The 15,217-nt window shown below is 37.5% G+C and overlaps 1 protein-coding gene across 4 annotated transcripts in view; it reads left to right on the top strand.

Moving 5' to 3' along the window:
• Positions 1 to 15,217, top strand: part of Mid2 (midline 2) — a 92,604-nt gene that overhangs the window by 17,522 nt on the left and 59,865 nt on the right. For all 4 annotated transcript variants that reach the window (XM_077793765.1, XM_077793764.1, XM_026402648.2 and 1 more), the window contains exon 3: positions 9,595 to 9,690. In XM_077793765.1, coding sequence (XP_077649891.1) covers positions 9,595 to 9,690 — 96 coding nt within the window. The remainder of the gene's footprint in view (positions 1 to 9,594; positions 9,691 to 15,217) is intronic.

Here is a 15,217-nt window from a genome sequence, read left to right as displayed (position 1 = left end):
TTGACTTTATAAAAAGTGGTCAAATGTTGGTGGCTCTCTATTGCTGATAGACCTCAACTTGATACTCTGTCCTATACAACTTGGTTTCCATGCTGCTCATTTATCATTTCCCATTAGTACTCTGAAACATTCTACCTTCATTTACCCTCTTGTCTCTTAAACATCCCATTATCTTTTCTCACTCTTAACTTTTGCTAGTGCTATTCCCTTGGCCTGCTTAGGAATTATACCTATTTTTAGTGCTCAATTAAAACCCTGAAAGTCCACTCCAACGTACCACAGGTACATCCATAAATTCATTGAGATCAGTTTCTTTAGTATCCTCCTTAGTGCTTAGCACACATAGTATGATTTTGAAATACAAATGAATTGTCACCTTAATGGATTTGCAGGAAGTATACCATTTTCTGTAGCTTGCTTTGGTTCTCATCTTAGTGGATATAAATTGGTCTTGCCACTATGAATACTTTTGAGGTCTGAAAAGTCTCCTGTGAACTACTGACAATATTCAAAACCAGAGTGTTAGCAAAAGTATGGCATGTCCTTAATTTTAAATGCCTATTCATTTTGATTGCTGGATTTTCCAACTGCCTAACCCTATGGTGACATCTGTATAAATCAGATGTGATTATTATAATTCTCTTTGCGAATGATGTCTTCACATTTCCATGCCCACAGCCTGCCAAAACTATAGCTGATGAAAACCAGGGGGAATAGAGGAATTTCCTGAAAGGAATAAACAAGCACATTTTCTTTTTCTCATTACATTTCCACAAACTCATTACTACAAATAATTCTTAAATGAAGTTACATTTACATATGAGGAATCTCGTTGTTATAAAATATTACCTGGCACTGGAGTAAGCATTTTGCCAGTGGGAAATACACACACACACACACACACACACACACACACACACACACAGATTCCAAAACAGAGAGAACCAAAGATTGCCAGTCAAAGAAAAAGGAGATATGAGACTTGGAGAATGTTCAAAGGAAAGCCACAACAGGAGTTAAAAGGTTGGAAAATTTCTAGAATCTTATCACAGTTGATTACTTGTCCTTCTTCCTACTCAGTTGCTCTGTCATCCACTTATCCATTCTCACTCAGCTGCCACCTTCTCCCAGTTGTCCACTCACCCACTTGTCACTCACTTCTGTTGACAAAGACAGATACCCTCTCAACTTATATATCAGTGGGCATTTGACTATTTCTGAACCAGTATGAGTAGAAGATAAAAGTAAGGAAGAAAAATATCTTTATGAGAGATCAGCTTGAAAGAGGATATATTTGTATACATACGTATACATCATTTTATATGAATGTGTGTATTCTTGCATGAATGAGTGCCTGAGAATGACTCTGTGGCTGTGTATCCTTGTTTCTTTTTGGGGTGTGTGGCCCATAGTGGTCATGGCACACATGTGTGGATGGGAATAGGCCCAATAATTGTCAAGGGGTTTCTCAGTTAAACCAACTAATGGTCATAAAGTCATTATTTCTTGTAGATTTGGCTTCTTTGCTGTCTCTAACTATTCAAGATTTGCTCCCCATTACATATAATATGTATAAATCTGTACATGTTCCCTGTAACTATATGGGTAAAAATGCATTTTATTTTATCTCTACTCAAAGAGTGTTCTAAGGCTACTTTGATTCTTTGTTCTTTTTCCTCCATGATTTATCTGGCTTTATACTAACTTAATATTAATAGAATCCTGTGTTGAAAGATGTTTTCTGGTTTTTTTTTGGGGGGGATCAAGTTTAACAAGTACAATACTCCTATCATTTGTGCTCTTATCTTTCTGTTTTTGTTATTTGTTTTGTACTAAGTCTTCTCTTCATCAACATCTGAAAGGTGCTAATGATCATTAGTCTGAGAATAATTTTCAAATGTTGACTCAGATTGTTTTGGGGTTGATAAAAATCCTGTTTTGGGGGGGGGAAAGAAACATATTACAGAAATATAATACAGGTGAGGAAAGATTAAAGAAACAAGAATTATTAAACTCAAAGCAATGGGGTTTGAAGGGAAAATGTGATAGTGACCTTTAAGTTCATGAAAGGTTGAAATAATGAAGTAACACCTTGTTCTTTGTCATTCCTAGATAGAACAGCTCCGAAAGATAGAGTGCTTGCCTAGTGTGCACAAGGTCATAGGTTAAATCCCCAGTATCTAATAAAAGATGGAATAGTTAATAACCTAAATTATAGCATCAGGGATTTAGGCTAGGGATTCATTCACTCTTTTAACAATTAATGAATACTTGAAATTTACTGAATGCTTTGGACATCGTGGTAGGAGCTGGGGACACAGAAAGACACAATCCCTACCAAGAAGGGTCTTTGAGTTTAGTAGGGGAAACAGACAAGTAAATGGAAAGTTCTAATTCAGAAAGGTGAATGCCATGACAGAGATTTTCTTTCACAAAATGCTCTGAGGCACAGAGGATAAGTCAAGGCAAGAATGTCATCAAGTCAAAAACAGAGAATCATGAATGAATTTGTCAAGAGTAGAAGTCCTGGGCTGGGGTTGTGGCTCAGTGGTAGAGTGCTCACCTAGCATGTACAAGGCACTAGGTTCAATCCTCATCACCATATAAAAATAAGTAAATTAAAAAGGCATTGTGTCCAACTAAAACCAAAAAATATTTTTAAAAGAGTAGAAGTCTCAAACTAGAGAGAGTCTGTGAAGAAAGAATTGACAGGACTTGGCATATAACTGTAGTGGTTATAGATGATGGGGAGAAAGAAATTTAAAAAGATTTTTTGAGTTGCAAATATCTTGAATAATTATATTATTCAAGGCATTGTCCTGGCATTGAGAACAGAAATGGGGAAATTTGGAAAAGGCAACAGTTTGGGTTGAATGTTTTAACTTTAGGTTTGAATTTAATGTGATTGTGAGTCATTCACCTTTAACTTATTCATCAGAATTTACTGAACATCTACTAGATTCCAGTCACTAGGAGAGGTTTTGGGGTTCCAATGATTAATGACAGGATAGTCTCATCCCTGGTGGAGCTCTGTTTAGTGTGGGAGACAGACAAGTAAGGTCATAGTTATAAGACCGTGTAGACATAGGGAGTTGTGAGGGAGCATAGGAGGGGCACTAAGAGATTTGGGGTAAGTTTTTACATCCCCTCCAATCAGGGGTTGGGGTGGACTCAGGGAAGGGAATGTTCTAGTACAGAGAAAAGAATGTGTTCAGACATCTGGAAATAGAGAAGCATGGAGTAAATATGGAGTGCTCTTAGAAAGGAAAAAGTAAATGTCCTAGACGGAATTAAAATTCAGGCCTTTCCGGTGGCAGAAAAGTCCAGGCTAGAGAAATAGATTGGAGTGGCTTCAGCATGGAGGTAGATTTGTGTAGTGGTGAGCCAAGTGGGGGCCAAGAATTTAGCCTTGCAGCATACTCATATTCTAGAAATGAAGGAAAAACAGATGAAAGATAAAGGAAACGGTGTGCATGAGAGGCTGGCACAAAAGAGGAAGAGTGCAAGTGGAATACAATCCTGAGGCCTTTAGGAAAGTAGAGTGGCTTTGGCTAACTATTCTGAGTGGTAGCAAACTAAACACTGGATTTAGATTTTTAGTTTATATTTTCTTTTAGAAGGTCCTAATAAGGGGCTGTGGTTGTAGCTCAGTGGTACAGCACTCACCTAGCATGTGTGAGGACTGGGGTTCAATCCTCAGGATCACATAAAAATAAATAAATAAAATAAAGGTATTATGTCCATCTACAACTAAAAGAAATGAAAAAAGAAGGTCCAAATAATAATTTAATCATTTAAGTTAGATAATTAATTATGCTCTGTGCCTGATGATGGGAAAAATGCAGATGGTTAGGGTAGCATTCCTGATGAGGGGAAATGAGTAGGTGTGTGTCTTTGTTTGGTAGTTACAGAGACTTCTGTAAAGAAGAGGAATGCAACCTGCTTCACCTGGCTTGAGGGTCTAGTTATTCTCTAACAAGCCTCAAGTAGAGTAGGCCTATGTGATATACATCCAGTATATCACCTGCATTTCATTCTGGGATGTAGCCTGTGTCTATACAACAGCAAATAAATGTTTGGGGAAAGAATAAACTCTGGCATAAGGGTGTGGGCTTCAGTTTGTGGACCAGATGGTGTGTTCTGTTGTTGAAAGGCCATATGTAATTCATACATAAAGTGACAGACTGAAGTGAAAGCAAAGTAAGTATTTTAAGAAAAGCAATTTAAAAAAGAAGGCAGAATGTGACCCCAAAAGCATGTGAAGATTCTGGCTTCTGGCTTTTGGAAGAGCTAGGAATATCTGTGTGTAGACAGGATGTCTAAAAAGAACATGTCAACAATAGTAATGGGGTCACTGGCTCAGATTATTTTTAAAGATGAGATTGTCTTCTGTCAATTGGGAAGAGTCAGGCTTGGATGTATTATCCTTTCTTCCCTTCTTCACTTCTCCCTCTCCTACTCACCTCAAGGTTCAATTTCCACATCAAAACTCCAAGATTGGAATCTTGCCTAGGTTTAGATAATGTTCCCCTTGTACCTGTTAGAAAGCCAGATAGATACAGATATTCAATGGCAATACTAGATGTTTCAGTAGAACAAACAGAAAGGCTGCATCCCATTTTAGTCTTTAGAATTTACTGTGTCAGGTTGGTGCATGTAAGCGTGCTCATAAACGTGTGAATACATCTGCCTTCATAGAGTATGACAGATGGAGATCAGAGTCCAGTTTGTCCTCTAACAATAATCTCTTGCTTTAATGAAGAGCTGGTGTTTTGATGCATGGCCAGGTTTTTTGAGGGAGCACGTAAGAAAGTTACCTGAAATAACCTGTGACTAGAGAAGCTAAAAAAAAAATAGCAATTGTTTTGATAGGGTTAGACAAGTCATTTTTTAAAATTGGATGGATGCTTTCTGGAAGAATAACCTGTGCCCACCTTTCTCAGATGGCAAAACATGTTCATCTTTGGGAAAGGTACTATGGAGCACAAAGAGGCTGTCTATATAACACAAATGAAGTGGAACATGGGTAAAAATGGAATCTGTGTAGACTGCCAATTTAGCTAACTTGGGCCGTTTGAATCTCAATTATGCAAGCCAGCCAAATCTTCTCCTTGCTTTGTGTTGTTTAGACACATGTACAGTTTTGTAAGAGCTAGAATGATATAGACATTTGGAGGGAAAGAGGGTCTCCCAGTTTCATAAACAAATTGGTTTCTCTAACCCTCACAAAGGGGAAGCACAAAGGACCCAGAGGTAACCTCCTGCAGCAGGAAATGGGAGCTTCATCCTGCTCTCCCTGCCAACCTCCTGTCCCCATTTCCTCCCAGCAGATATCTCCATTCCAATCTCCCCTGCCACTTTGGCTCTCTTGCTGTCATGGTTCAACTATTCTGAGAAAGTTATACTAACTGAGTTTAGACAGAGGGAACCTGGCCCAGTCATTAACAGGACTGCACAAGAAAAGAAAAAAACAAACCAATTCTTCAAACTAAATGACAACAAAGCATGTTTATTTTTACCTAAAGAGAATTTATACACACTCATGTGCACATACACACATGTATACACACACACACACACACACACACACACACACACACACTTTGTTTACTCAGCCAGAGTACAGACAAGATAATCTGTTGGCCAAATCAATCAAATCATTCAAACCTAGAATGGCCCAGAATTTTTAGTTCTAAATCATTTGTCAGTGCTAGGCTTGATAAGGAAAGGGTGAGGAAACAGGCTGCATAATTGCTTCAATTCTCTGCTTCCCTTTGCATATGTTCATTATTGAGAATCAATTCCAATTTGAGAGGAGGCTTTAATTCTTTGTAAATGAATAGGAAGTGAGTAAGTAAATGTTCGGTGTTTTCCTCAAATTATGTCTCATAATGTAAGAAAACAGTGGCAAAAAGCCATCAACAGATGGTGTTTTCATTAGCCAAAGATTTATTTTTCAAAGCATTTTCATATTAATGAAGCAAGGTTGAAATTAGAATCATCTTGTCATTTCTAGTTTGGTGTTGTTAAAATGCACTAGCATTCTGCAAATTGCTAGGGGGCCAGAGCAAACTAACCATTTACCATAATTTTGTGATGGTAACCCAAGGCCCATAGTCTAACCAGACCCAAAATTATGTGTTCATTTCTAATTTTTGTTTTCAGTGGCTTTATAGAGAAGGCGTGAGTCTCAGTTTGGGGCCATAAATGAGGAACACACAGCAGGAATCTTAGTCCTGCTCTGCACTATGAATTATTTATGAGTTATCAATTTCAGGACCAGTGTTGCAACAGGTCGCTTATGATTGTTAAAAAAAAAAATTCCCCATGGAATCCTATGTTTGAATGGAAATATTTCACAGTTGGAAACAGATTTCTAATACTGTTTCTGATCTGCATTTATCAATACATATTATATTTACCTAATAGGTTGATATATTCATTTGTTGATACATGGAATTTCCATTGATTTAAGAATTTAGACCACTTGTAGAGGAAATTGTTGACCAATTGGATGTATTACCAATTCCCACTCTCTAATTTAAGTTAGATCTTTTGATCAAACTGAGCTCTGTCACAGTTACCTTACAACAAAACTTTTGAAGAGGAGTCTAGACTTGTAGCCTCTACTATGTCACTAATGACGTACTCTTTAACCCTATGATTTGGCATCTGTTTAAAAAACCCTACTGAAATTCCTTTTTCAAAGGCTATCTGTGATCTCTAATTAGTGAATCTAGCTGCCTTTTACCAATGCTCATATTTCTTGTACTCTCTGCATATTTGACAGTGACAAATCTTTTCTTCAAATGTGTTTCTATTCATTATCCTCTTAGCTTGGCTCAGACCTGCATTAGCAACTGCCTAATATTTCAGTCTTCTAACCAGTGTCTCTTCCTCCCAGGCTTTCCTGTTTCAGTCTGCCCCACATACTGCTGCTAGGTAAATGTCTTAAATGAAACCCTGATTATTCCATTAGCTTGCTCAACAGCCTTTGGTAAGCACTTTATACTGGAAAAATAATGTGTGTACAAATTCATCTACACACTTCATAACAGGACTTTGATCTCCATTTCCAACCTTGTCCCCTACTAATCTCTTTGTACCCTCTGTTCTAGCCATCTAAACTACCATTCTCTGAACAGTATCTCTATCCCTTCCTCCTACCTTTCTTTTCTTTCCTTTACCTCCCTCCCTCCCTCCCTCCCTCCCTCCCTTCCTTCCTCTCTATATCTCTGTTTCTTCCTCCTTTCCTCCCTCTTCACTGCCTTCATTTCCTTTCTTTTTGAGATGAGATCTTACGTATATTGTCCAGGCTTTCCTGGAATTTCTGGGCTCAGGTGATCATACTGCCTCAGCCTTTCAAGTAGCTAGGACTAGAGACATGCATCACAGTGCCTAACTACTTTATTCATTTTTACTTTTGCTCATGCTATTCCTTGTGCCTGGAACACCCTGCCCTCTCCCATCTGTCTGATAAAATCCAACATATACTTCAAAATCCATCTTAATTTCAAGTCCTATCTGTGAAGTCACTGTACTGAACAGAGTAGATGCTCAATATATTTTTGTTATATTAAAAATCCAAACTGGGGCTGGGGTTATAGCTCAGCGGTAGAGCGCTTGTCTCGCATTTGTGAGGTACTGGGTTCGATCCTCAGCACCACATAAAAAATAAATAAAGATATTTTAAAAAGTTACCATTTTAAAAAATCCAAACTGCTGTTTTCCACCTATCTGGTATCTATTTAGCTTAGAGATCATGCCCAAATCAATTGTCAATACTCTGCCTTTTTCCTTCTTCCCTTTCCTTGTGCTTACTAAGGAGACCACAGATGGAGATGTTAGTAGGATTAAAGAAGGTCAGGGAGGAAACCCTCAAGCCAAGAAAAGTGTAATAAATGTTGAAAAACCACTTTTATGGAAATAAAGCTGAAGAAAATGAGGCACTTGGCAAGAAGGGAAGCAATGGTTAAGGTGGTCTTCAAAATCTAGTTTGAGGGCTAGGGTTGTGGCTCAGCGGTAGAGTGCTCACCTAGCACGTGCGAGGCTCTGGGTTCAATCCTCAGCACCACATAAAAAATATAAATAAAGGTATTGTGTCAAAATACAACTAAAAAAATAAATATATATTTTTTAAAAATCCAGCTTTAGAACAAGTGAAATCAGATTATCCAGCCTAGAAATACATATGTCTGTGTGAATATATCCTCTGAGATATATTCGTAGGGACAGTGCCCACTTAATGAGCTATGATACTTAGTAGATAGGAAAGGGCCAAGAACACAAGCCCCCTCTCTTCATCCATGTCTGCTCACTGCCCACTGTTATTCTTATCCTCTCTTTCAAAAGTACGAACTTTGAACAATTAGAAACCATTAATAACCACAGAGACAGCAATGAAGCAGTTAATAAGACTGAGAGAAGGAATAATATCATGACAAAGGCCAACAAGTTGGGGTATTACATTTGGAACAGACTTTGCGGTATGTTGGTATGTTGGATGAGAAGGTATTGGGACAGGTCCTGGAGGAAAAATAGCCATCAAAGATAAAGACTTGAGGAGAGAAAAGGATTTAAAAACTCATAATTCATCTAGAGTAAAATAGCACTCAAATCTTCACATAAGGAATAGGAGAGAGTTGCCTGCTCAACTGAAAATATACCGGAGTTCCAAATACTGTTCTAGCTACTTTATTTTCAACAAATATGCAAAGTACTCTCCTAATGTGTACATAAAAGAATGCATGTGCTAACAAATGATGGTAAGCAACGGATGTCCTCTTGACATAGTTGAGGCCTTGTGTTTGAAGCTGAGCATATCTGTGGATGATGCCTTAGTTCCAAAGAAGGAATGTTGTGAGATGCAATGCTTGATTTTTATGAATTTCTCTTTGATGGAGCCTACAGATAAATTTATAGTGTCATCAACAAGAAGACCAACAAAATAAAACAAAACACAAAAACCAGAGTACTGAGTCAAAACTGTGTCTAGGGGATAGAGATCTGGGTTCCAATCCTCACTTTGCTGCAAACTTATATGACTTCAAAATGCTTTACACTCACTCTGAAGTTCAGCTTTCTCATCAGTAAAATACTAGCATCTCCTTTGTGAAATTGTTACAATATATTAATGGTATATATGAAATTGCATGGAGTATAATCTGGCAAGCAGTAATCATTCAATAAATTATAGTTTTCTTAGTTTACTCATTGGTAGAAGAGATGCTACCAATTTTTATATGCTATAAAATTACTATGAGGGAAAATTGAGATATTTGCTATGAGATATTTTGAAAAGTTCCAAATATTATAATATTATAAAACATTACTTTTTTTAATGTTAATAAATCCCTACATCTACCTACAAAGTGAGGAATATTGTCTTTTGCCCAATAATTACACTCTGGAACAGATGGACAGCATTATTAACTAATATCTAGAACAGGCCTGGTCTGTAGCAAGTGCTCAATGAATCTCTGAAATATCTATTTATTGAATGATCTCTACATGATATTGGTTCTTGGTCTCATTGTTCTTTTTCCCCCCCTTCTTCCCTGTTTCCCTCTGGCTTCACATTCTCTGCGATGACAGCAAACTCTGGAGATGAACCTCACCAACCTGGTTAAACGCAACAGTGAACTAGAAAATCAAATGGCCAAACTAATACAGATTTGCCAGCAGGTTGAGGTATGTAACAGAAATATTTGCAATTTTTTCAGAGGACCTGGATTGGGCAATCATTTGGGACTTGTATTTTGACAGAGTATAGCTCAGTCATTTGGAACAAAGGTCAGAATGGAAGTTTTAGAAAGTCTCATTCCTTAGGATGTTTGTCCTAAGAAGAAAAGTGATAGATATCTATGTTTTTAAAAATGGGTAATGGTGATGAATTGCGGTGATAGCAGTCAAAGAGGGCATCCCTCTCCTTTCCAAAAAGCAGGTAGTATGAGAATCAGAGATGAAATGTGCTTCTTCTTTCACCAAACCGGACATTATCACTGCCTAAAGATTTTACTGGGGTATCATAAGGAAGTTGGGAACTCTGAGTCCTTGAGGTAAGGTGAGGGACATTAGTGTAATATTGTTTCTGTAACAATATGATTAAGACTGCTTGCCTGTCCTCCCTTCATTCCCTGCCTTTGGTCTTAGCTATACCATGCACCCTACCTGGCCCTCACTCATTGTCTTTCCTCTTATTCTTTTCATCAACAAACAATGTCTACATTGAGGTTGTCTGTGTATTGTAAAGTGCTGTACAAGTGTAAGGGTTTTTAAAAATTGTTACCTACATAGAATATTAGAGCATAGCTCAAAAGAGAAGTTGACTTCTTCTTTATTGAGCATCATGAAAGAAAGATTTTATTCCTTTCTCTTTCTCAACAACATGCACAAAACTTCAGCTTTATCAGTTTAGTTTTGTTGTTGTTGTTGATGGTCCTTTATTTTATTCATTTATTTATATACAGTGCTGAGAATCAAACCCAGCGCCTCACACATGCTAGGCAAACACTCTTAACACTGAGCCACACCCCAGACCCATGTATCATTTAGTTTTGTGTTGCTTTTGTTGAAGAACTGATCATAGGCCTTAAAATCTAAATAGGGCCAGATAAAAAATAGAGGATTCCTCATGGGTAATGATGGATAAGAATGTTTCTGATTCTATTTAGAGCCTGATTTTCTAGTTCTAATCTTACTTGTATGACAGATGAATGTTAAGTGTTCAAGTTTATTTTATTTTAAGTAGTTAAATATTTTATATAATACCACCTGGGTATTCCTATTTAAGAGACTGTAGAGACTTTGTTTCTTATAAAGCAAAGACTTGCTCTTATTATATGAATAACACCACATCTTCCAGTCGTTTGGACTTAAAGTCTTGGGTTTCCTGGAGTAGAGTGTACTTCTATGATGAGCATACCATTGCAACTTAATCCCTGTGCGGCACTCTGTGGAACAGAATGGTACTTTATGTAGGTATATATGGTACTGGTTAAACTTAAGTGTGAGAGCATAGAATAGGATAGGGGATTAGAGAAGAAGCATAAGACATAAAAGAAAAAAAATTGGAATGTGAGTTGGAAAATTGGGTTCTAGACTTGGCTGTTCTGTTAACTGGCCACATAAATGTAAGTAATTTAACCTCCCAGCTTCAGCGTCCTTACCTATAAAATAAGGAGTTAAAACTGACTCTACAACCTTCAGTGTATTTCCAGATTTCATATGTCACAATTCTTTAAATGGTTACTTTATTCTGTACTTTTTCTCTACTGTCTCATCCTTTCCAAGAGGGGAGAAACAAAATAGTAGTTCAGAGTGGTTTTCAGCTAGTCAGAATCCCTCTGTGTTCTGTTCTTTCAAAGCTTCTGATTATGCTGCTAGATTACAGCATAAGAAATCCACACTGGTGAAGGGACAATGGAGTATTGTGAATAGGAGACTAGATAAGTGATCCTTTGGTTTAGAACTTGCATGATTGAAGGTGGAGTAACACTTAATAGTGAATAAAATATGGTTAGAAATTATAATTATCACCTTCCTCATTCTAATCAAAAGACTATTAAACACAGAGCAAGTAGTAGTCAAAATAGCAAAGTAAGTGGTTTATTTCTATTGCTCATTTATGATAGCACCTCTCTAGTGTTTCATCTCCTCACCCCAGGGAAGCTTATCACTGTGACCAGCCTTACCCAAACACAGCCCTTTTCCAACCTTTCCCAGCTCTTGCTGCCAACCAAGCCTTTACATTCTGTGCCCTACTGTTTTCAAGTGGCAAGGAGCTAGTCCCCCCTCCCAAATTAATTCATCATTGTTTTGGTAGGGGAGGACTCACTCTGACCTTTTGGATAACAGTTGATGCTTTATCAGTGCTTTTCTGAAGTTAGCATTACACCCTGAGCCATAAGGAGGTGGCACTAGTATAAGTAAAATAAGAGGGGAAAGTAGCCCTGTGATGAGCTAGCAAAGTAAGTATTCAAGGAAAACTCTTAAGGATGTTTGTTAAATCCCATCATGTATGTACTGTCTGTTCTGGCTACACAAAAAGTCACCTTTTACTAGTACTTCTGTATGCATGTCACCATACCAGATCCAAAGAAAACAGTGCAGATGCAGTGTCTACTTTCTGAGGGTTTACACTACAAAAGCCTACCCTGATGTGGATATCCACATGCAATAAATATGGACAATAGGATAAAAACATTAACTGAAAACTAAGAAAGAATAGTGAGATAATATAATAAATGTTGAACATGAAAGTATATTTTTCTGAGTTAACTTCAGAGTTTTTCAGTTTAGGATTCTATCCTTGATAGGGGCCTTATGGGATAGCTTGTGGAAGGCCATGTCTGTCCTCTATGACATCATCCTGTGTGAAAGGTTAGGGCTGTGCCCTTACCTTCCCCTTAATAATAGGGTGAATCCAGGCTACTTATTATATTCATTCAACGCAAAGCCTGTGTGTCCAAAATGCTTCAGGATAAGCCCCAGGATTAGAAATGGAGTTAAAGGAGGGACTTGAAATTTCATAAATGCTTATAAATACTTTATAAAATGAAATAATACGATACTGTCAAACTTGAGAGCCAGACACTTAAGGATGGTTTGATTTGTTTTCATTTTAACTAATCCAGATTTGTCTATAAGGAATAACTATATTCACAGTGCAAACCAGGCATTTTACATTGGGTGGGGGTGGAGGTTTCATATCTAAGGCACTTCTGAGAAAACTGGAATAGGCTATTTCCCTGCCAAACCTGTTCCCTTCCTTATTGTCTGCAAATGTTTTTGTCACAGATTGACTTTTCATAAAGAAGCCATAAATACTGCCTCCCTATCCTAGTTCTTTCTCCCTGTTCTCTATTCTCTTCAGAAAGTAAACAAAGCTGCAGTCTTCCTATTATTACAGAAACAGAGATTAAGATCACCACAGATTTATTAGCTGAATTGTAGCTTGTTATAGTTGCTGCTCAGCTTTCAGAATTCAGTAAATAGGCAGTTGAAAATAATTTCTTTGGGGGCATGGGAAGGAGGTAGAAGCAGATCAAGACTCCCTTTAATCTGGTTAAGGAAGGGCATGCCTTGACCTTGCTACTCTGGCCACTTGATCTCTATATATAGTTCTTTGTCCTGGCTCTTCAGGCATCCTTTGTTTATATTTCCAAAGGAAATCTCTGTATAATGCATAGTCAAGGAAAAATGTATACCAACAGATGGATACTTCCTTTTGGCTTCCAAGATTCCATGATTCTGTGAATAACAAGCATTCCTGAAAAATAGCAAAGGGAAAAATAAATACTTAGTAATCACTCAGTCAACAGTACTTCTTGGAGCATACACGACATGCTCAATATGATGATCATCTTAGAAGCTACAAAAGAAATACACATGGTTGATGACCCCCCAGGAGCTTTTAGTATAGCTGGGGAAAGCACAATATCTAGTGGAAAATTATGCAGTACAGTAAGTACAAATGAATGTAATAGAGCCCTTACAAGTTTACTTTGTTTTGTTCTTAGCTTTTAGGACACTGAACACATTAAAACACTTTCCTGAAAATTTAATGTGCCATCTTCTTTTTTCCTCTCCAGAGTTGCTACAATATGATGGGTTAATCTATCCCAGAAGCTGCATGGGCAGGTTGCTTTTTTTATGGCCCTTCACAAACCTTTTAAGGAGCTGGGTGGCCCTGCTTTTTCAGGCTTAGGACAAAGAAGAAAGAAAGAAGATGAGTTGAAAGAGAAGAAAGAGAGGTTTCCCTTAATTTGGGGAATTTCAGCTTTCTACCTAGCACTGGGTCTCAGCTTCAATCACTTTTGGAAATATTTCTCTTTGGAGTTCACATTTTAGGTGGCTTGTTCCTTTCCCTTTTCTGATGCTATTGTTCCCTGGAAGGGTATTAGGTTTGAGAAGAGCAAAAATCTTGGGGCCTATGTACTAGCGGTTTGACCTCTTCTTCAAGCCCCAAAACAGGTCTTTGGAAAGCAAGTAATTTAAAAAGCACTGCTATAAATGTTTTCAGGAGATGATCCCTAAATGTTTTAGGAAGATTGAGCTAGAAGAAGGAATGGAATGTAAACAATTCAAGTACAAACATGTTTGTTGGAGGAGCCCTCTATAAGCACCGAAGACATGATAAAATGCAGGTGTGATTAGGGTGAAACAAGTGTAATCAGGAAAAATTTAGTGGAGATAATGCATTTTGGTCAAATGTCAAAGAAGAAAAAATAAATTACATCTCTTTGCTGGAGAGGCACACAGCAGAAGTATTAGTGAGGATGGGAATGATTGAAATGGTTCCCTAAGCTTCTGGGTATATAACAGTAAATAGAAAATGATCCCTGCCCTCAAGGAACACAGATTGGTTGAGAATCTTACTGGCAAAATGGCAAATAGAATATGAAGTGATCATTGTTGTAATGAAGGTAATTTCAAGATGACAAGCTAAGATAGAAGAAGAAACACCTAATTCTGCCTGAGGGACTTGGGAAAGACTAAAAATTGGAAATATAAATGGAATTATCTTGAAATATGAGCAGAATTTTGCCAACAAAAATGAGATAAAGGAGAATAGGTGATGATATGCAAGAAAATAGAATGGTGATAATCCTAGAGATATGTATCAGAAGTTTGGTTCAGCCAAAATGTAAGTTGTAAGAATCATTGCAAAAAGTGAGTCTGATGATCAGGTAGATGCAATGAGAGAGACTACTAGAATGATCCATAGCTTTATGCCTTGGAGGGCTGAATGGGTCTGTTGCCTTTACCTAGGTTAGGAAATAGAGTTCTTTTTATACATGTGAGGTTTGTTGTGCATGGCTCAGAGAGTCAGGTGGGAAATGCCTTCTAGGCAGCTTGTTGGCTGTATCTGCAGGTTAGGAGAGGGATCTGGGAAAGGGATAAACCTGGAAGTCATCAGCATCTAAGTAGCACTTCAAGCCGTGGAGAATGTGCAGGAGAAGGGGAGCTAAGATGGATTTCCAATAATTGTTTGTTGCTCAGAATACAACAACAATTGATCTTCTGAAAATAAATATAAAGACTGTGGTGCTTTAATGAGATTACCAACGTATGGTATATATTTTTAAAGTTAAATATCAGAAGTAAACTCTTCATTTGTGGAAAGAATAAAAGTTTTAGGTTTCATGTTTTAAAGACTACAATAAGAAATAACAGTGAGTATTTCCTCTCCACCAGGTGAACATTTTATATGTGT

The sequence above is a fragment of the Urocitellus parryii genome, chromosome X (assembly GCF_045843805.1).
Source record: "Urocitellus parryii isolate mUroPar1 chromosome X, mUroPar1.hap1, whole genome shotgun sequence".
Taxonomy (NCBI): domain Eukaryota; kingdom Metazoa; phylum Chordata; class Mammalia; order Rodentia; family Sciuridae; genus Urocitellus; species Urocitellus parryii.
This window is presented reverse-complemented; position numbering and strand designations above follow the sequence as displayed.